This window comes from Corvus brachyrhynchos, unplaced genomic scaffold, assembly GCF_000691975.1.
Source record: "Corvus brachyrhynchos isolate BGI_N302 unplaced genomic scaffold, ASM69197v1 scaffold94, whole genome shotgun sequence".
NCBI lineage: Eukaryota > Metazoa > Chordata > Aves > Passeriformes > Corvidae > Corvus > Corvus brachyrhynchos.
The window spans coordinates 1,962,297-1,986,212 of record NW_008238330.1 but is presented as its reverse complement, the minus strand read 5'-3'; the positions used below and the strand labels follow the sequence as shown (position 1 = coordinate 1,986,212).

The following is a 23,916-nucleotide window of genomic DNA, read 5'->3' as shown; positions in this document are numbered from 1 at the left end:
TCTGACATTTCTGTCTGAAATCCTTATCATGTTTAAATTAACAGCTAGTTCCCTTGACTGCAGCAGGACAGGATTTCAATCTCTCAGTTCTGGAGGAGTTTAGATCCTGCTGTCCACAGAGCTGCTCTGCAAGACCAAGTGCCTTTTCCTCTTTGTGTTTTTCTTAAGCCTGTTCTACTTGCAATATAACATGAATTAGCTCAAATCCCACTGAAAGACATGGGTGTACATTATTACGCTTGTGCATTGTCACACTTCTCACTGTTCTGAGCGTTGCTAAGTGTTTCTGATACAACTAGAGATGGGATCTTTTGAAAGAGATGGTCTAGATAACATCTGGAAGCCCCTTCTGGATGGCTGCTCACACCTGTTGAAAGACACACGTTGCACAAATCAACACTGCTTTAATCCCCGTGCTGCACTGTATGACACACACAGCACAGCCCACTAGGGATAAAAGAGCTTTGCTCTGCTACTGAGTGGGTACAAGGGGGACTTTACAAACAGTACTGATGCTCTTGTCAACATTTTTGAAGAAGGACCATCTTTTGCAACACAGCTGAAAACTGGCATGAGTCTCCAGGGTAAGGCTTTAAACTAAGATTTTAGTTTGAATTGACTCTGCCTATGAACCCTCTACCTTTCTGAGGTAAATCATGGCAAATTTGGTTGATCTGCTCCATTGCCTCCTACTCTTTGGCAAAGGAAATCAACATACTTGCAGCTGAGATGCCTCCTGGCTAAGTTTCATTTTCTTTCCCTCAAACATTAAAGAAAAATTTGAATGGAAAAGCAGCATGAACCTACATAAAAATTCCCTCTGCACCAGAATATGATAAACAAAAATCCCAAGTCAGAGGCTTTCTCACAACTGTGCCCCACACATTTTAAGTTTCTATGTAGTGTCAGCTGATTCAGCCCCAAATGCTTGCTTGCATTCACTAGCCTACTAACACACCAGGGCCTTCAGAACAGCACCCAGAGATGATCTGAACTACCAAGGCTGGTGTAAATAATCCAGTAATTAAAACTGATTACAAATCAGCCACTCCAAAAATGGTGTGGTGGTGAGAGATGACTTCTGACTGAGTGCCAACACAGACAACCATCTTAAGCACCACAGATGACTCTGCTGTGGCTGCCCCTGAACAATCCAACTTACCACTATATACCTTTTCTTCTGCATTTTCACCTTACTACAAAACAGGTACATGGTGAGTTCTCCAAAATATAAGGAGGAGACAGGGAAAAGAAGAAAATTAACGATAAAGTCAAAGTTTATTGGTATCAAAATATATTGCTCATTTTTGTGACATGCCATGCATAGACTTCATGCAGCTCACAGAGGGAAAAGAAAATGGTGGCTGCATTACTAGCCATGAAGATTTAAGATTCCTCACAGGAAGCTCATAAAGCTTATCATAATATCCTGTAAACAGGAAAACATTTGAAAGCCTGAATCCAGATGCATGCTAATTACAAACATCACTTATATGTAAATCAAGAAATCCTAGCAAGTGGAGGAAAGGAAAGAGTTTTTTCTCTCCCCACGACCATAAGGTACCACAGTGACAAACCGAAAAGAAAAAATATTTTTTTCTTAGTGTTTTCTAAGGGAGCATGGCTGGCTCATTCCACTTCAGGCAAACACCTTTATCAACAGGAACAAGAAAAAGACACTTCTTGGAGGTGTCTAGGCTAACACAGACTGGGGAGGTTCAAAGGAAAAAATAAATGTTAGCTAATACACCTCAGGAGGCAAGGAGAATTCCTTCTTGTAAAACAAAATCTTACTAATGCACTTGTATTCTGTTTTAAACATGTGATTTCATCCTTAGATCTTTCGAGCAATCAAGCAGGCAGACTAATCTAATTCACTGTAGGCATATCACTTTTGGTAAATCTGCTGTCCCAGTGTTGCCTGGAAATGTGGGGAGATTATTCACATGCCAGTTTTTGTCACTTCCCAGGCATCTCTGGAGTAATGCAGGGCTGCCAGATTATAAAGTGATATTTTACCCTCAGGAAGTACTGCTCAGCAGCTTGCAGAAACAGCAAGTTATTAGGAAGACAAACCGAGACTGAAATCTCTATAAGCCCATGATAAACCTTGATGTGTTGCAAATGTAGGTTTACTTTAATGGAGTAGAAAAAGAGAAGTAGAACTGCATTCACACGCCTGTACCACCTGTGTTAGACAACGGAAGTGTTAAGAAACTTTTCTGTTTGTAGATTGATTTTTTTAAGACAGAGACAGGAGAGAGAGGTGTCCAAGAGATGTGGGCTGCACCAAAAGCTGCTTCCCCTCCCAGAATCTGCCTGCTGAGTGGGACCCTCAGAAGCCTAGAGCTCTTGCCCAGGAGCTGCCTGGGAAAGCTCTCTGGTGCTCATCTACATCAAAAAGATTGCACATTTATTCTGAGTCCTTTTTCACCCTTGTGTTTGCACTCTCTACTTTGCTGGTTTTGTACTTCTGCCATCCAAAAGTCTGTCTGAGGGAACACTGCAAATCCAACAACCACATTCACAGTTCAAATTCTGATACATATACATTGCTCATCTTATTTCTAACCCCAGCTATACCTCATGTTTGGAACATTGCAGCAATGTACTTCATAATCAAAATCAATATTGTTTCTTACGGTATAAATGATTTTCTTTTAAAAAATACGTCATTTTAAGGGTTTTTTAAATATTTCCTCTTTGGATCTTCCAATGAAAGGAAATAATTGTTGAACTTGTAAAGCATCCCAGACATGAAAAAGAAATGGGTCGGGAAAAAAAACAAAACTGAGAGGCATTGAGAAAGATCATCTTTGAAAATTAAATACGACTTTTTCCACTTTTAGATTTGGGGCCCAAGACACATTTACATTTAGGGTCAGACAGGATCTAGAGCAACCTGCTCTGACCAGACAACCCAAGATAATTGAACAATGGTATGAATATCTGTCTTACAGTGTGAAGAGGCCACTAAGAGGAAGCGAGATTATCAGTATCATATGCAGTCTAATAATAGAAAGGTGCCTTAAAAGGCCCCAGAGTGAGAAGCAATCAGATCTGTAGCTCTTACTCTCAGGAGTGAGTCTAGAGCTACAAGTGAGTTGTGACAGCTCACCCCAGGTGAGTAAACAGGTCACTTCCCCACATCTCTGCTTCCTACTGCTTCAGAAGTTACCAAGTACCTGCCAGGTACACAAGCTCTGCTGCCTTGGAAAAGGAAGGGTCTGGAATAAACACTGCTGTCTACTCTTAGAAGTGTCACTGTAGCTGTGAGTGATTTTGGTAAAGGAGACTTGGAAAAAATCCACAGGCAGGACAACATTTAATGAGAAAATACATAATGAAATTAACATAGATAATTTAATGAAAGGGGAAAGACAGAAAGAAGCATCCTTACGTAAATTTAATTAAGTAAACAATTACAGAAAAACTATCTATTTTGAGGTTGGTAGTGTTTTTTTGTTTTGCTTTGTTTTTAATTGTAAAAGGTATTAGCACTGAGATATGGGAGGAAATTATACCTGCTACTGATTGGGTAAAGTGAACATCTAAAGTGTTGAAAGGGTTGGAGAAGAGTTTGAAAATATAAAACACTATTTGTCTGAGGCCCTATTACCAATATCAAAGACCTTGCAGAAAGATGTTTCTGCTGTTTTTTTTTGAATTCATCCCTTCCATTCTTTGAGAAGTCTGTTCTGGATATAGATGGTGTTCTTGACATCTGGCAGTCCCTATAGCAGGAAACCTTGGAGCAGGAGTAAGGTAACAAAAGGGCTAGATTTACTGGCTAGTTAACAAGAAAAACCAGTTATCAAAAGGTTTCCTGCATCATAGGTCCACTATTTCAGAAGCAGGATGAGTTACTACAGCAGTATACCATAGATATAATTCTGCTTTCCTCATGGAAGGTCAAATAAGTTTTGTCTGTCTAATAAAACTATTCAGACACTGTTGTATGAGTTGAATAAATTTTGCCATAACTACCAGAAGGCATGAGAAACAGAGTGTCTGCCTGAAATCAGACAATAAGATAGCAGGGTTACAAACAAATTTCTGAATTAGGTGAAGGGATTTATCTCCCTTTATACTGAGATTTTCCTGTGTCCTGCTGGACATCTAAGAAGAGCCCTTGAGATGCTTCACTACTGCAGAGAGATATAAAAAAGTTTTTCTAAAAGAAAGCATGAAGATGTGAAGCAAACTCACTGCCTCCATAAACTGAGAAAAAAAATTATCTTTAATACAAATGCTTCCAGTTCTGTTTTGATCCATTACTTTCATGGTATGCTTTAACAGGATTACCAAAAATACCACGACTGTAAAATTATCCAAAGTTAGAAATGGTAAATTATTAACACTGATCTGTTGAATGCAGTACTTTTATATTCTGATTTATGTATTGAGAAAACTGAAACAAAGCTCACTACCTTACCACTCTTTTGCAATAAATATGACTTTTTGATGCCTGTGCTGATACCCTTCAAATTCCAGCTGCTTGACAATTCCATTGCATTTGTTTTCTGTTTTTCCACACAAATAAAACCACATGGGCCAAAGCCTGCACCAGGTAATCTGTACGTGGTGGTCCACAAAGGGTTCTGCGGCTGATGGCACACAGGCTGCCTGCAAGCAATTCTTACCGAATTCAGTGGCGTCTCACTTGGCTTGTAGCAACTTCAGAAATGTACCCAATGAAATAGCGATGGGGAGAGCACAGGGTGCAAAGAGAGGAGATCTGTCTTCCAGCGCAATTCCACCAAATCCCTAGACAGCATTATCTGAAAAACTTTCCAGAAGCATTTAACAGTGGCAAAGACTAACTGATTTGTGAGTTGGAGGTGACACTGCAATTTTTTACTGTCAACAGTAGAAAGATTATCAATGACAAAATAACACTATCTAAGTTATAGTGATCCATTATAATAAATCGTGTGACTTCAGCACCCGTTGTGCAGAATACTGCCTATCCAAAGTTCAAAGCAGCAAAACAACAGGTATCTGTTCATGCATTTATCAAACACTAGGTTAGATGAGAAAAATACAGCTACTAGCTGCACTATGGGGTTTCAGGAATCTTCAATTTCCTCAAGTGCATGATATGCTCCATGGTACACTGGGGGATACCAAAGGTGAAGCACAAAACACATTGCATGTGCAGGAGTTCTGGATTTAAAGCAAATACAACATGGCTGAGGATACTGCTGGAAGACCAAAATGAACACATATGTGAACCCATACTTTTAATGCTTGGCACCTACAGTTAGATTGCCCCAGACCTGAACTAAAACTTCAGTTAAATGTTACTGCATCTCCTTGACCACTTCTTTGGGAATTACATGATGTCCAGCCTCTGAAGCATTAATACAATGTCTATGCCTGTTTAAATGGCTGAGAAGAGTCCATGTAAGCTGTGGTCTCTGTGACAGGGAACTGGGCCTTAGTGAAGAAAGACTTCCTCTGACATCAATGCCTAAAATCAGGCATTATTCCTTATTCAAAGCTTTCCAGTTCATCTTGAGAGAGCTTTCTGAAACTCCTATTACCAACCTATAAAAACTTTCACTTCAGTCTTAGCTTTGTACAAGCAAAGTCCTTGTAATGTCTTTAAGCACTGCCATGAAAAGTGTGGGGCATGTAGTGTGGGGACCAGTGAGGTGCCCCAGGATGGTGTAACCAAGCAGAGATGCTGCAACACAGGCACCTCCTTCCCTGTGTGTGAACAAAAACACAAACAGCCATGATCTCCACACTACAAACAAAATATGTCCAAGTGTCAAAACAAGTTGTGGAAAGGGAGAGAAAGACCAAGAAAAACCTGATCTGCAGACAAGTCTCTTGGTTAAGCTACCACAGTGCAACCATGCCAGAAGCTGAGAAATGGTTGTCTAATGCCTTGTGTGGATTGACCCATATTTCCATTTATGATGGGCTGCTGCCTACAATCCAGGCACAGAAAGACTTTGTAAGAGGAAAACTAACAAGAAATGCAAAAAAGGCAAATATTAAAGGGCTGACCAAAGGATCCCAATGTGGGGAAACACAAAAGGTGAAAAAGCTTTTAGGTGTGAGAAAAAAGCAGGTTTCAGAAACAAAGCAGAAGAGTTTAGGGATCAGCTTTGGCTGGGAAAACTTGAAGAAGATACAATTATACAGCAAGCAAGGACATTAAAACAGAGGTTAGAGTTTTTAGGTTTAGCTGAAATAGTTTTTGAAGTTGCAGAAAATAAAGATGTCCTGGAAAACTAATGACCCTGTTTGGATCAATCAATGGCCTTTACCAGAGAAAAAATAAAATATCCTCAAAAACTTAGTAAATGAGCAACTACAAAAAGACCACATCACCCCCACGAATAGTCCCTAGAATTCCCCAGTGTGTGTCATCCATAAGAAAACTTCAGGTTCCTGGAGATTGCTTCACGATCCAAGGAAGATCAATGAAGTAATCAAAGATATAGGACCCCTCCAACCTAGACTTCCTTCTTTATCAATGATTCCCAGAGACTGGCCTCTCGTCATCATTGATTTAAAGGACTGTTTTTTCAACATACTGCTTCATCCCGAGGATGCCCCAAGACTTGCCTTTTCGGTTCCAGCCATCAATCGAGGAGAACCACTGCAGAGGTATCACTGGAAATCATTACTTCAAGGGATGAAGAATTTGCCAATATTTCATCCACAAGCACTGTCTCCAGCTCGACAGAAGCACCCATGATCCATGATTCTACACTACATGGATGATTTACTCATCGCAGCACCAACACAAGCAGAGATGGAACAAACTTGTGACAGTGTTGTTGCTGAAGTTCAAAATGCCAGACTGGAAATATCCACATCCAAAATTCAAGAAATCCCACCCTGGAAATATCTAGGATGGAGGATGACTGAACAAACCATCACACCACAGAAGATACAACTGTGAACCAGTGTCCACACCTTGCAAGATCTGCAATGGCTTTTGGGAGAAGTTAACTGGGTCAGACCTATCCAGGGAATTACCAACGAGGAACTTGCCCCACTCTTTGACTTACTACAAGGCGACTGTGACACCAAATCTCCGAGAAGTCTAACACCTGAAGCTCAAGCAGCCCTTGAAAAGGTCACAAAAGCTTTCCAGAGGAGACAAGCCCATCATTGTGCTCCGGAAAAACCTTTTTTCCTTGCAGTTTTGGGGGAAAAATTGCAACTTTATGGTCTCATTTTTCAATGGGACCCTTCTGAAAGGGATCCTTTGTTAATAATAGAATGGGTTTTTCTTCCTTACAAGTCTCCAAAGATGATTTCTATAACTCTAGATCAGATCAGATTGTAATTAGAGCCAGAACAAGATTGTTAACCATAGCAGGCCAAGAATTTTCAGTAATCTATTTACCCCTGAAAAAAGATTACCTTGATAAGGCATTACAAAATTCAGATGATTTACAAAATGCATTGCTAAACTTTTCAGGTGTTTTTCTATTCATTATCCAGGCCACAAATTGTTGCAAGCAAAATTGAGTTTTAGAGAAAAACCCATGTTAAGTGAAGAACCACTGAGTGCTATAACTCTCTTCAGTGATGAATCGAGGAAAACACATAAATCAGTGATCGTACAGTTAAATCAAGTAACTAAAACATAGGAGTCAGACATTCAAATAGTAGAGGGATCTCCTCAGATTGTTGGATTGGCCAATGTAGTTAGAGCTTTTCAACTCTTTCCCGAACCTTTTAATTTAATTACAGATTCTGCTTATGTTGCTAATGTAGTTAAAAGAATAGAAGGATCAGTTTTCAAGGATGTTAACAATGATACCCTATATCATTGGCTTTTAGGTCTTCATACAATTTTGCAACACAGAACTAACCAATATTTTGTTGCTCATATTAGGGCTCATTCCTCGCTTCCCAGATTCCTAACAAAAAAGGAACACACAAGAAGATAACCTGACAATGGTTGTTTCAAACACTTTGCCAAACATCTTTAAACAAGCAAAACTGAGTCATACCTTTTTCCACCAAAACGCACAAGCACTTGTGAGGATGTTTCACATTCCTAAAAGTCAAGCTAAAGTCATCATTAGTACTTGCCCTGCCTGTCAGCTTGTGCAACCCCATTTCTACAAAAGCTGTCAAACCACAAAGTTTGCAAAGCCTGCAGTTATAGCAAACAGACATCACCAAATACCCCTCATTTGGGAAATTTAAAAACATCCATGTGCCAGTAAACACATTCTCAAAAGCAGTATTTGCCTGGGTCCACACAAGAGAAACTGCCAATCATGCCTGTCAACACTTTTTACAAGCATTTGCTTCACAAGGCATACCCGAAAAAATCAGAACAAACAATAGCCCACATACATATCCCAAAAATTGGCCACATTTTTAATAGATTGAAGTGTTTGCCACACCTTTAGTATTTCCCACTCCCCCACAAGTCAAGCAATCATTGAAAAGACACATCACACCTTAAAATGTATTTTAAATCAACAAAAAAAGAGAATGGAGACAATATCACAGATGAGGTTGAGTAAAGCTTTATATGTTTTTAATTTTTTGAACAGCTCTTTTGCAGAACCTGATCTACCAATTTTTAGGCATTTTTCAAGTAACACACAAGCAAAATTGAGAGAAAATCCCTGTTTTAATTAGAAATCCTGAGACAGGACAAATTGAATGTCCTTTTCGACTAATAACATGGGGCAAAGGGTATGCTTGTGTTTCCACAGGTGCAGGACCGCAGTGGGTCCCCACAAGGAACGTCAAACCATATCGTGCGCGAGAATGCTCTGACAACTCTATGAGCGAAGAGGCAGGCACGCAGATGTGAGCCGAACAGAGAGACTGCGAGTCACGCCTGACGCCCCTTGCTCACCCGTGGAATTTTCAAACCTTGATTTCATGTCAATGATGAATGGGTGAACTGTTGGTTTCGTAGAGCTCTTTTGGCAAAAGCGTGGTATCCATTGTGTCCAGTAAAAGTGTTTCCCCCCATTGGCTATGCAAAGGTGAAATTTCCCCTTCTACCATTGCCACTCGGTTCCCTGGCAACTTCGGGAAGGAACAAAACCAGAATTTGTGAATTGCAATATATGGGAAAGTCTTTTGCCAAAAGGTAGCTCTTGAAAAGAATGGAGCAAAATCAAATGTTTTATTGGAGCTTGTTAGCTCTGCTTGCTTTTTGCAATGCAGATTTCCCTGTGGTACAACCAAAACCAAATGTTTGGGTTACCTTAGCCAAAGCAGCAGGCTCAGATACCATATTCCTGTCCAATTCAAACCCAGAAATGCCTTTTGCAACCTGTTTAGTCAGTGTGCCAGTAAAAAATTGGCCGATACCCATATATCATGATCCCTTGACCTAAAAGCAACTTAACAGCAAACCAGGAGAAGTTGCTAGTGGGAGCAATCCTGTAAGGGATTGGGACCTTTGGACCATAAAACTCCCCAAAGCAACTGCTGAAACCCCGGCATTGGACATTCTGGAAATTCTGGGCTCCTCGACGATGGATTTCTGCCTCACCTTTTCAAATAGCAATTGGCAAAAGAAAGATTCTCCCAGATACAATGTCACCTCTAATCACCCTGTCTACAAAAACTCAAGTTTTTGATGTAATTACTCAGGCAGTTGGGGTGGATGCTCCAGAGTTGACCAATACCCATGACAATTACCAAAAGGATATTGGTTCATTTGCGGAGATAGGGCTTGGCAAGGCATTCCATCACACCTTGAAGGTGGTCAATGCAGCATTGGACAACTTAGTGTGCTAGCACTCAATGCTAAAACAGTCATCAGGAAAAAACAGAGGGAAAAGATCTGCTCATCCATATGGTGAGAATTGTAACAGTGAGTTTAGACCCTGAAAAACTGCAGCAAGGGATTCAGCAGGTTTGTTAGTGCCCCAGCTTGCCTCAGCAACGGCACTGAAGCAATTGGATCAAGTAGGATGCTGGCTGAGGAAACAAACCAATGCCACATCCATTGCAATCAGTGATATGCTGACTGACATCAACAGTGTTAGACATCCTACCCTTCAAAATAGAGCAGCAATCAATTTCCTTTTACTGGCACATGGACATGGTTGTGAAGAATTTGAAGGATTGTGCTGTATGAACTTGTCTGACCACTCTGAATCCATCCACAAAAGTATACGAAAGCTGAAAGATCTAACATCTCAAATTCAAAGAGACAGTGGATCATGGCTAGATGGTTTGTTTGGAGCTCTGCACCTTGGTTGAAAGAGCTTTGTAAAGCAAGTTTATATGTGTTGATGATTGTGGTGGTGATATTGGTAGTTGTGCCTTGTATACCTCAGTGCGTGTGACGAATGATAGACAAAACTGTTAAGGAAGTTTTTTTCATACAAGAGAATGATGTAGGAAAAGGAATCACAGAAAGTTCTCAGAATCTTACACAGACAGTTATGGATGAAGGTTTTGAATTAAGGCCTTGGAACGGACGAGGCCTATTCGAACAATACAAAACAACTAATGCTGGATTTGACCTACGTCCTTGAAACAGACCCGACCTTTCACAGCATAAGAATCGCTGTGGTGTAAAATAGCACTGCTTAGAGCAAGGAGAAGAAGTGCATTTACATAGAGGAGCTATGAAACGCAAGGTAGTCGAGAAGCGACAAAGTTAAGAGGGTTTCCTTAACTGAGAGGGGGAACACAAAAGGTGAAAAAGCTTTCAGAAACAAAGCAGAAGAGTTTAGGGATCAGCTTTGGCTGCAAAAACTTGAAGAAGATACAATTATACAGCAAGCAAGGACATTAAAACAATTGTTAGAGTTTTTAGGTTTGGCTGAAATAGGTTTTGAAGCTGCAGAAAATATGCTTAGCAAGATAGGTAAGTTTAAGCTTAATAATGAAATATTGTGCATTGTTATATAAAGGCATAACAAGCAAGTATTGTATACAACAGATGTACATGTGCTGTTGAGGATTGGTTAAAACAGTTGTCTGTAATTTTTAGAAGCATGCTAATTGGCTAAGAAGCTTTTAAGAATGCTCTGTAATCAGGAAGTCTCTGGATGCCTGTGATGGCGTGAGCTTTGTACCATCTCTGTCTCAACTCTGTATGTGAGATTGACAATGGAATGAAATAATAAAAAGGCTGCTGGAACGCCTGTCCAGGCTCCCCATCCCGTTTGTCGACGAAAACACCGACACCCAAGAACAGGGTTCTTAAGGAATCTCAACACCTGGTTTCAGACTGTGCTTGTCTTTCCAAAGCTTAGCTTGGCGTAAGTATGAGTATTAAACTACTATCAGGATAAAAGGCTGAGGAAAAGAACAAGGAATTTTAAAACTGTGTGTAAGGTGTAAGACAACCAAACAGCATCAATAAGAGTAATACATGTGCATGGAGATGAAGAGAAAGAACCCTAAAACAATGGTATGTCTTCCTTGGAGGAGAGGCAAGCAATAAATGTACCTTTAGGGCCATATGTCTCTCTTACTGCTTCACATCTGCTTTTTTCCCTGACACCTTTAACCATTCTGCTGCTAAACAGTCTTCACACTGTTGAAGATGTTTCTGTGTTACGCAAGTTTTTACCATCTGTGGACCCATGGAGGTTAAAGTCATGCAGCATGACTGTAGGTCATGATAAAAGTTGTATCAGGATGGACTTCAACAGCCTTACCTGTATTTTTTCTTCTCATGTACTCTTTCATGAAGTGAAGAGTATATGATTTGAGAGACATTGCGGTAATGAAAATGGTAACAAGAAATTATTTTAGTGGGCTGGACTTGTCAACAATCTGTCCATAAAAAGGAAAAATTTGTAAATACTCTAGCTTCAATAAAGCTTTTATTGATATGAATGTGCCTCATTTATTTGGAAATATTCAAGGCTAGAACATACTTCAATTATTTGTACTTTGAAGGCAGCCTTTATATTAGCTTCCTAAAGATATATTTTGTAGAGAGAGACCCAGATGAAAGGGCTGATTGCCAGTTTGGGGACATTTCTGTACATACTCCATAAATGCACACACATACAGCATATATTGACCATAACATAGAATATATATCTTCCATCTGAACATGCACCAGGTTCTTCCAGATCTCAGACTTTAGTTGCACCTTTTTTTACCTTTATTTCCTTTCTAGCCAATAGGAATAAATGACTATTATTTTTGTTTTCTGCAAGGGCCTGTCATCCATCTTTGTTATTAAAAATTGAGCCACAACAACAGCAACAAATTTAACTAAACAACAGCTACATAAGTTTTCACATACAAATGCCACACAGATGACTGGTAACCCTTAGAAGTGGTTCTTAGTTGTCAGGTAATAATCTTTAGAGAGGCCTGTGGATTAGGAGGGGTCCCAGCTATTTGGCTATCTCAGGTGCAATTCTGAATAGTGTCAAAACTTTACTCATCATTGTAAGGATGTGCTAGTTTGACACAATGTTTACAGGATGCTGCTGCTCCGCACCTCAGGGAAATGGTCTCGTGGATACTGTTTCTCTGTATTGCTGGGTAAGCCAAAAAGCGTGCCAGAGATTGCAGTGCAGCAGAGCTACTTTCTTTCCTCGAAAACCCATTATAGGCTGGTTCTTTCACTGCAGGGCCCTCCAAGCCTTAACACAAAGTACACATCCCTAGTGGCATAGAGCCTCTCTTCACTCCTCCTTCCTCCCCTCAAACTCTGACCAGTTCATGGCCACAGTGGGCGGTTACTGTTTATTGCTGACTGTCAGAAAAAACCCAAATTGCCAGACTTCTGCAGAAATGCAAAACTGGCTGTAGTACAACACTGCCTCTGCAGCTGTTAGGGCTTTTTGTCTGCTGAGTATTAGTAGGAGATGAGTTCTGTTCTGCTGTCATTTGGTAGCAATTCCCTCTCTGGCTCAAACCAATTAGGTATCTATCTGGCAACATTATGTTGCAAGTTTGTGACATGCAAAGTGGAAAGGCGTATCCTTCTCTGGGAAAGGTACTAGTCCTTTTCAAGGTGAAAAAGTAGATCGCTAAAACAAATGCAAACTTTAACCATCTGTGGTATCTGAAAATGCTGCACAGGTACGTGTTAAATTATCTGTGTTTTGAAAACTGACAGGGCTCTGTAGATGGTCTTAAATCAGACTATCAGCAAATTCAAAAGCAACACATATTTTGCCCAAATACTCCCAAAGCATAGAAGCATGCTCCAAAAAGAGTGAACTATTTTGCTTTGTCACTGAACTCACAAAAAGCATTTTCTTAACTGGTGAGATTTTAAATATACCTGAAAAAAACCCCTTAAAGACTGACTGGGCAATCCACTGAGAATACCATGAAAGTATAACTTCAACAACAGAGCAGCATCTGAAAGTGCAGAATTTCAGTTTTATAAAAGAAGTGCAATTAAGGCAGAAAATGGTTGACATTTCTTTCTACATCTTCCTTTGTGCTCTCTGCTCCTGATGCACTTTTACAAATCTCTCACAATCTATTACTAGTTTCTTCTGCCCATGTGCATGATTTCTCTCTAGTGTGATCCTGTAGGTTGGTGGGTTTGGCCAGTAATTATCATTACAACCGTGTTTGATAAGATTTCATTGTGATAATCTGCTGCCATGAAGAAAATAACTTTCGGGTGCTTTTCCCTCCACTCATTCCTATTCCAGGTCCCTGCCCATTGCATGCAAGTTACTATTTACAGTGATATGATGGCAGCAATCTGTTAAGTACCTAAAGAGTGGGTTTAAGTATAATGACTACAGGTTACATAGTTAGAGCATCATATTTCATTTGCTTGTTAATTTTCCAAAAATGTAGGAAAGAAAGGATAAATAACTGTGGAATGTTATGGATTTGAACAAAAATGCTCCCAAACATTATAGATGCCTCCACAGTCAAAATACAGAAATGAGTAATAACCTTCTATTTACTTGACCTAATTTCTAATGCTGTTTTTTTCATATTAATGGCAATTTCACTGTTGCAAATCAGCTAGTCTTTAATACCTCCTATTTTTCAAGTTGCCCCACAAAGCTCTTTAATAAAAAAAGGCTCAAAGATGTGTTTTTAAGCTGGTTATGTCAGATGGCTGGCTGGTCAGACCATAAGGGTAATTTCCTTAAATGTGGTACTAAAACAACCTGTGGGGAGTCCTACAGTCTAACTGTTGACAATAGAAAAAATCTGGCTTCTGAGGTTGACCAGGATAATTCCCATGGTCCCCCTACAATGAGCCTCATACAATAGCACCACCAAAAATATTTAACCTTTAATATTTCAAGGCCAGGATACAAACCAATCTGCATGGGGTGCCTGGAATTCTTGAGAAATTTAAATTGTCTGTGTAAGGCTGATCCTTTATCTGGCCGTCCATTGATCTCCCCTTTATTATAGCTCCAGGACAAACATTGCAATTTATACCATAATATTTTCTGAAGCAATGTGCAGGTGATAGTCAATATTGACTCATGTGGTAAAAAGATACCAAAGTACAAATAGTTACAGGAAAAGCAAAAGCAGAAATTAAGAGCTGCCTTCTAAATGAGCTACTCTGTTTTATTGAGAATTATTGCTATAATCAGGACAACTCCAATCAATAGTAAGTTAAGGGAATTATAACGATGTATGGGAAAAAAATTCGGATACTTTAAAAATAAATTACCACACCTTAACTACGTTTCTGAGCTGAGTTTTATTTTGGTGATCAGTATCTCTCTGATCCTTGCAAATGTTATGCTATGTAACATAAAAGGGAGATACAATCTCCGTCCAAAAAATGAAAGTCTGAAGGAAGATGGTTTACACCATCCTCTTTGGAAAGAAAATACACAAGGTGTTCAGACACTGCAGTTTTTAACATAACATTTAATCAACTGCAAAGCTGTGTACTTTCATATGTAAGTCTCAGCAATGGGCAGGAATCCTCAAATATGCCTTTAGATATATAAAACCAACATACATCAACATTCTTCACTGCTTTGGCTTCCCACTTGAGTAGTCATGTGGCTCAAGTGCACTTGCTGTTATTTACTACTGCCTACTTAATTTTCTCCTATTTTAATTCTGGACAGGGCAATGATTTGTCCTTCCTGAGCGCACTGATACATAATCTCAGGGCTGATGTTCACAACCTAATGGTAGCAGCATAACAAATTACCAAGAGGCAACAACTCATCAAGCATGGGCTGCCCAACTATGGTGTAGTACAACTTAGTTCCAAGCATCAATGAAGGATGGTTATGCTAATTGGCATTTTCTTACAGTAGGGCAAGTGAAGAATGTACATGCAATCAATTAACAACAGCTACTGTGTCTCAGCTAATGGGGGCAAACCTATTAAGCTGACATAAGTCATTGTGCAGTGGAGCCTTTAATGAAAAGTGGCCCACCTAAAGGGGCTTTCTCCTAAGCGTTTCTCATGTTGCCTCTTTGTTTTGTATTGTGGATTAGGCAAGGAAGCCACCAGCAGTCTCATCACACTTCTGCCCTTCCTCAATAATCCAAGGTACTAAAAAAAAAGGTCTCTTCAAAAACCCAGTCTGGGATTTTGTATCTCCTTCCCACAGTTCTTTAACAGCTAAAAGAAAGTATGATTAGTCTCTTGAATTTGTAACCATGGCTCAAAGCCTCTGCAAATTAGAGCCTGCTTTAAAGGTTAGATCATGTAATGAATTTCTGCCCCAAAACCAGGATAACTGGAAAAATCCCGATGTTCTTATATGTTAAATAGTTTCACATCCATGTATTTTTCAAAACACAGGATACAAACATCCTGTATGTCCTGTAGGCATTTCAGCAGCTCCCTAAATTCTTTAGAACATTCTCAGTTTGACACTAGGAATTACAGACCATCAGCAATACTTCATACTGCAGAGAGAACCTGCTTCTAGGACTGAGCATCAGATATGTAAGATCAAAGTCATAGATTGGACAAGTATAACTCATGTCCTTTACAAATCCTTTAAAATATAGGTTATATCAAAGATTTCTTTGACTGCTCTCAAATTTAGACAGTCTTAGACAGATAAACCTGTCAAGTAATTTATAAATGCTTTTACCGAACTTCTGAGTTTTTTCCAGGAGGCTAAGGCAGATCACTGGAAGTATGCAGTTCAATTGTATAACTCAAATTGCTTCATGCTACTCTTCTTCATGCTTAACTCCTTAAGTATAGATGTGGCTCTTTCACCACAGATGTTTTGCTACAGATTTCAGTCCAGTATTTTGAGTACCCAATTTCTATCCAAAGATGATCATGGATTGCATTCACACTAATGCCGTGGTGCCGTTGCCAGCTAGCACGCTGCCCCAGGCACTGGGCAATCTTCTGCCTGCTCCGAACGGGGAGGATGGGGGCTGATCACAGCGCAGGAGGGCAGGCGAAGCACCTGCTCACGTTTGCCTTGCCCATCGATGGCACAGGTGCGCAGAGGAGGCAGGAAAGAAGCGGAGCGACTTCTTCATGGGGGAGAGGGTTTATTGGAGAGAAAAATCCACAGAAAAAACCCAAGAAACATGGCTTGCAGGGGTCTTGAACCCCCACAATTTGGGTGTGGAAAACACACAGTAACCAAAGGAACATCAGCCAGGGGGTGTTACCGAGGCGGGGAGAAGGAATTACAGCAAATGGGAGAAGGGGTAGGCAGGGAGGAGTAACAAGGGTCAATTAGCTACCGAGGAACATAGAAGAAAACCAAATATGAGAAATAAGGGGAGGGGAGGGCTGCAGTCAATGGTAAGGCATGGATGTACATATTTTTCACAGCCTTTTGAATGCTCAAGGCTTTTGGGCTGTGGAAGCATCAAACCAATGGACTTTTTGGTCCACTTGATTCGTCTGATCATGGCTCAACGCAACACATTAACACATGGTAAATCTTTGAAAAGAGGAAGGATTTGAATGGTCAGGGAGATGGGACAGTCAGGGCTGGAAATATTAACTTGCTGTATAAGGAACCTACTACTTTGCAGAAGCAAATTCAGTGTTTCTGTATTTTCATTGCTAAGAGGGTGGAAAAGAGTTATACTGCATTGCATCAAATGCCCTGGGTAATATATTAATGTAATGAGGAACAATTAATTTGAAATTAGTGTACCTTGCTGCAACTACATATATTTATACTTTTATTCATGTAGATGATAATCAGAACTCAACCCTTTCTCCTTCTGAGTTCACCTGAATCTGTTAGAAGCTGGATGCACCATGAAGTTTTCCAATTAAAAGCCAATGTGATTCTTCCTGGAATGATATTATGCCCCTGACTTCCTGTTTTCCTTAAAACCATATTAAAGTTAATGCATCTCATTACTAATGATATAGTCCAAACAACAGCAAATTGAGTAACACACATATTCATAACTGTATTTAAAAAAAAGTAATTAAGTCAATGCCCACAAAATTTGTTTGCAGAAACTGTGGGTTACTATTCCACCAAGCATTTCAGTTTCTATCAAAACATTCAAAGATTTTGGTAACATTTTTTGCCCTTCCTAAGGGACATATTGGGCATAGGAACATCATAAAAACAACACTAACAGCTGAATTACCATTCTGCAATGACTGAATTAAATCATAGCAGAATTGGGAAAATACTTACGCTCCACAAAGTAAGAGCTGGCATCAATCTTCCAGATAATTTGACCACGGTGAGAGCCATTGACGCCACGGTTCTTGTAGTCCAAAAAGTTTTCCGACAAGACCTCGTCTATAAACAAAGAAGTTTGGTTTCAGTAAGTGCCTGTTATGACAATATGCACAGCAGAGAGTCAGGCTAAAAATACAGCTTTGGCTTGACAGAACATACTAGAGCTACTAGAGAGTTTGGCATGATATGTTGAGAAATCAGATTTATCATTCATTTATATTATTCAAAAGTTCAGCCGAAGCAGCTGAAGCAGCAACCCAGGATGGGCTGGGCCATGGCCTCATTGCTCCAGCTTCAGTAGGATGAAATGGATTTCGCATCTGTGCCCTGACAAAGCAAAAGGCCACAATCCCTACCTGCAGAGACCAGCCAGCAACCTCCTGGGCTTTTCCTTTAACAGAGATTTGTACAAATGTGCTTTAACCAACTCAGCCTTGCTATGCAAATAGTCCTAGATGGGTCCTGAGGCTCAGTTTTGAAGACGATTATGTTAATTATTAGTTGCACTAAAAAGTGAGAATCTCACTCAATCTGACATTAAAATACATCAATTGTAAACACTGAAGAATTGGCTTTGTTTCAAGAAGAAAACGAAGATAATGCCACACAACAAGGGACACTATGCCTGAGGACATATTGATGGTGTGACCAACTGCAGAACAGATGAAGCAGCCCAACAGACAAAACTGAGAAACCGAAAGACTATCACAATAGTTTAACAAATGAGACTAAGTTGAAGGAAACTACTCTTCCACTGAAAGAAGAAAGCAGCAAACAGATACCAATATTGTCCCATTGGCTTTATATAGTCATGCTCTCAAAGGAGGAAGGTGAGCGAGTACTGACACTGAACTCTTTGGTGATACTCTCTTGAGGGATTTACAACAGAAATCCTTCTAATGAGATCACTAACAATTGCAATGGATAATTATAAATAGCAATGCTATCTACAACAAATTTTCCCTTTGCTGACTTGCTAATTGTCAGGAATTATTTCACCAGCTGTGTTTCATTCTCTGTTTTGAAGTACATCTCTGCTGTAATCTTTCAATAGCAAAGTCCTCTGGTAGGATTTCTGTTCTCACTTTGTACTTTATAGTTGGTTGTGTCTTCTTTTAAATTCCAAATTATATATATCTAAAAAAAGCAGGTAAGTATACAACTGTTACTCTCAGAGTTCTGGTTTACCTATGAATACCTTGAGTAAAGGACCATCTTGGATACATATTATCAAGAATCATGCACATCATTCTGTGGAAGTAGGAACATTATATACTTGCAAGAAGACTTAAACTCGTCCTTTTTGCTTTGGTAGGCAAAACACTTTATACTTAAAGGTGAGCATATACTGAAATGTTGCACTGAGCTGGAGCCTGGGAACCCCGCCTGGCTCTTATCCTGAAGGGGCACAGAAAGTATCCCTCAGCTCTGGCATGCTGCTCACTGGCTTCTTCACTTGTGATGTTTATTTATCATATTTAGTTTCTGTAAGCTGCTGGAGATGCTCCAACACCTGCCATGTTATTATGATGCATGGGCAATTACTGTTCCTCAAGATGTACTGTTTATAAAATAGCAGGCTTGCTTAAGGACGCTTAGCTGAGCTGGACTGGATGGCCTTGCTTAAGAAACTGCAGGAATTTTAGGCCAGAGTTTAGTGGCACAGGAGATCCCAGAATCAGCTTTAAAATACTGTGTTCATAGGCAGTATCTGTGGGGACCAGCTGGCACTTCCACTGTAGCTGCTTCCTGCAGCTGGCACAAAGGCAGCATGAACTCTGCCACCCACAGCCCCTCTAATTTGACAGAGATGTTGACATATGCCCATACCCAAACTAAAGCACATCCCTATTGCAAGCTGCGCCAGTGGGGATGACTCCAGAAAACTCTTTCCTCCTTTTTGTTGAAAAAGTGTAGGAAGCCTGGAAAACCAGGCTGAGAAAAAAGACCACTATCCATCTGCATGTCCAAGGTAGAAGACCACGGGAAGGGAAGGATAAACAAGCCAGTCTATGGTTACAGCTGACAGGTGAGACCACAGGAAATCGGTAACAAGCTGCTCCCACTGAGTAACACCTGCACACTGCCTCCTACCATGGAGGCAAGAGACAGGGATGTGTGGGAAGCATCCAGAGAAAAGCAGGTCCCCAGGGAAGGGATACATACATGGAACTAGTCATGTGCACACAGTTTATGGACAGCGGCCACTGATGAAATACAGGCTCAGGCAGCAGAAAGGGTAATTTAATATGAGCTTATGGAGCTCTGCAATATGCAGGGCACCCAAATAGGAGCAGTGCAATCTTTAAGTATAAAAACAATTTGTATATAAAGCGTATTTACAAATGTCATGATTTAGAAATCCAATATGTAAATTGTTCTCACAGTCAGTTTTAACCCTGTCTGTCTCTTTTGAAAGAAGTACTTCCCTAATTCCAAAGAAATAAAAATTATTTTTAGACTAGTAGAAATTTATGTTCATTGGGATTTTTAAGCCAGACAAATTTTATCTCTAGAAGAGCACATTCAGGTCCAAAAGGGAAATTTTGCTCTTTCAATTTTTTAAGGTATGTATTTTTGGAAGGTGAAAGATAAGAAAGAAATATCCTCTGGCAAGTTAAAAATAGCAGTAATTGAAACTTGTCAGGAGTCTGGAATGTATGAATATTCCTGGTCGATCTGTTTTAATTGGCAAGGAATACTATTCCAGGCATACTATTCCCTCAACATGCACATTATGTATGTAGCACACTGACAAAGAAAATGGTGCATGTGAAATACAACACTGTTTAGTGCACTAGATGCATATGTATGTACATATATTTACCAACACTCACGCCATAGGTAAGCGAATAGATGGTATGGTATGCTAAGGAGAAAGAGTATGTGCAAAGGAAAACAAATTTTATTTCCTGTATCTCTTGAGAATCCCTGTAACAAAGGAACTGACCTTTAAAACATATTGCATCTTAATTCCCAAAGGTAAATGGTGAAATACTTTGTTTCACCTCCATACAAATGAAGAGCAGAGTTAATGTTGCTCCCTTTCATATTTCAGGCAGCAACTAATGCCTTTTGACATATTTCCAATGAAGCATTGTAATGCATCTCCCTCCCTCTATTTTTGAAATGCGATTAACCTTTAAACTAGCTATTTGCTTCCTCTGCATAGCTTGGGTTTGGCCCTGCTTGGCCAAAATGCAAACACTTTGCAATTGCTCTTAGGTCGGCAGCTTCATTTCCCTGGGCAAGAGACAGCTAACTAATTAAGGAAAGTGTAAAATGGGTGAGTATTTGGGATGTGCTGCACTTTGAACATCATTAGTGGCTCCTGGAGCTAGAGCTGGGGATGGTGAGGGTGTCTAAGATGGGGAGCCAGCAGACATTGCTCTCTGCCCCCGCTGCCTTTGGGCATGCAGAAGTGTCAGCTGCCTCTTGCTGGAGAGGGGAGGTGGCTGCAGACCCACAAGGCTTCACTGGGACAGCAGCAGCAGCTCCCACAGTCATCCCACGGGCCCTAGAAGAAACAAGGAAGGTGATGCACGACCAGGAGCCAGGCAGCCCAGATCCAAATAGCAGTCAGAGGGACCAAGGCATGCTAGAAGCAAATGCTTTGGGAACCAGCAGCAATTCTGATGGACTGCTTCTCCTCACCAAACCAGATACCGCCAAGCACAGCCTTTTACTGCTAAAAATATTCTGTATTGTCACTTCCATGTGAGCATCCCGATATACTTCACAAGCACTAGAGAGAGATAAAGAACCATGGCCACCAAAGAAAGTTATCTTTCAGATGAAAGACAGTATGCAATTGGCAAAAAGCATGCTGTTTTTCAGAGGAATTAGGGAAAATGTTGATAAAGGCCACTCCTCAAAAAGATTTGTGAACAATCTAATAGGGACTTCAAGTGCTGTCAGCAGCCTACGCTAAACAGACAGGACCTTGGTATTTGAAAGTTTGCCTGAAATTCCCACAGAAAAGCAAACAGATAGTCAATACATCTTCCTCAGAAGGACTGATGGATTTTAAATTACAAATAGCTGAGTGACCCTTTTGGTCTGTTTGGTTTTACTTAGGAGGGAGAAATGAAAAACTAACTCCCTTTCTCAAACAGTATTTTGCTGATATATATGACCTGCCTATCTTTCCACATTCTCAAAGATTAACAACTACAAAATTTAGAATAACGCGTCTACTTTCAAAGAAACAAATAATTAACATGAGACAGAAATACAATGTCAGACAGGTTCCTGAACTTGGTACAGTATTCCAGTCTCTTATCCATCACTGATTTAACACTACATACTACAACACTCGCTTCCTATAAAAATAATGCAATTATGGCACAAAAATAAGAGTTACACTTCATGTCTTGATCCCTTCTGAAAAGGAAATGCTGTACTTCTGAAATTACAGAAGGACTTCTAGTCTTCAGCTAAATAAATCTGCGTTAGTTTGAAATTTAAAAGTGTTTTTGGTCAATATGTATGTCTGTATTATGACATATGACGATAGCTAGCAAAATGCTTTTAAAAACAATTTTCTGTATGAAGAGGCTGCACTCTGGTTGATCTGTTTTGCAACTAGCATGGAAAGCTGCAGGAAAGAGATTTCATAAATCACAGAATCAGTTAGGTTGGAAAACACATCTGAGGTCACTGAGTCCAACCTACGACCGAACACCACCTTGCCAACCAGACCATGGCACTGACTGCCACGTCCAGTCTTTCCTTAAACACCTCCAGGGACAGCGACTCCACCAGCTCCCTGGGCATTCCAGTATCTAATCACCCTTTCTGTGAGGAAATTCCTCCTAATGTCCAACCTAAACCTGCCCTGGAGTAGCTTGGGACTATGTTCTCCCATCCTATCATCACTGGTTGCCTGGGAGAAGAGGCTGGCCCCCATCTGGCTATAACCTCCTTCCAGATAGTTAGAGTGATAAAGTCCTCCCTAAGCCTCCTCCATGCTAAACATCCCCAGCTCCCTCAGCCACCCTTCACAGGACATGTGTTCCAGACCCTTCATAAAGCACCAATAAAATAAAATAATCTTGCAGAATAGTAATAGAAGGGGTAAGCCATAAATAAGCTTCATATTTCTGATGTTTATTCTCTTGCCACCCAATCTATCACTTGAAGAAGAAAACAAAATGATGACACAGCCTCTGCAATTCACAAGTGGAGCTTGTAGTGTCTTGTATCAGGCCATGAAAGTGTTTCCCTTTTGCAATCCTTTAGCTTTGCAAAACCCAGCCCTTGGAAGCTGTGCTTCCAAAGAGCTGTACAATACAAGCAGTCATCATTCTGCAGAAGAGAAGCTATTAATGAGAAATATATGCTGAAGATGCAGATCCCAATTTCTTATGTACAAAGATACCACATTTTAAAAATCACAAATAATAGTTAGGAACATTTCCATTGACTTCAGCTGCTACATATTAAGCTTTAGTGTGGATTGAAACTTCACTGTTAATTCATTTGCCAATTTCTGCTGCAGGCAATTAACATACTGCAATTTACAGCTAGCATCCCTCCTTCTATAACTTCTTAGGGAGAAGAGTTCTGGAAAACAAGGGCCTAATGCTTCCCTGGTGCTGCAAGCTCAATTCTTGATCTAAGAGTTTTGCATATGCTTTTTTTGAGTACATCAATGGCTCCATTTTAATCCCACAAAAATTAGCCCCTTGCCCAGCTAAAGAAAAAAAACTGGGAGGGAGAAATGTGAACAATGAGTGGAGAAGAGCAGCGTGAGGAAGACATGGCAAGAGAAAGACGAAAGGAAAGTAGGGAGATAAACTGTAATAAAATGGGGAGTGAGTTGGCAAAGTTAGAATAATTCTTGGTCACCGAGGGCAGAAGATGGTGGCCATGAGTAAAACTGCTTCTGGCACATAGAAAGGCAGGCATGGTGGATTTCAAACGTGAAGCAGAAAGAATTACACATTAAACCCAAATGACATATCAGCCATTCCCAAAATCAAGGGGTCTCAACTTTCAGCAAAACACTTTTATCTTTGAACATGTAGCTTACTTTCAGAGCCATTTATCACCCTTTACCACTCCACCAGTCTCCAAATTACTGCTGGGAGATAGCATTCTCATCTTTTATGACACCAACAACAATTAAAAACGCAAATGACTGGCCGTTACAGAGACCCTATTAAATCTTGGCAATGATAAGCGTGGGTGTTCAGAAGGCTCTGGATGAACTGTGGATCCAGTTCTTCCTCACTTGCACTTGAGCTGACCACACTGAGAGTTTGAGCCCTGTCACTCAAGGGACTTCCCTCTCCTTCCCTGCAACAGTGGAACCTCTGGCTAAAAGCAGAGTTGA

The 23,916-nt window shown here is 40.2% G+C and overlaps 1 protein-coding gene across 7 annotated transcripts in view; it reads right to left on the bottom strand.

Moving 5' to 3' along the window:
* HECW1 (HECT, C2 and WW domain containing E3 ubiquitin protein ligase 1) overlaps nucleotides 1-23,916 on the bottom strand; it is a 200,993-nt gene that overhangs the window by 146,663 nt on the left and 30,414 nt on the right. For all 7 annotated transcript variants that reach the window (XM_017734636.1, XM_017734637.1, XM_017734634.1 and 4 more), the window contains exon 3: nucleotides 17,532-17,639. In XM_017734636.1, the coding sequence (XP_017590125.1) occupies nucleotides 17,532-17,639 (108 nt within the window). The remainder of the gene's footprint in view (nucleotides 1-17,531; nucleotides 17,640-23,916) is intronic.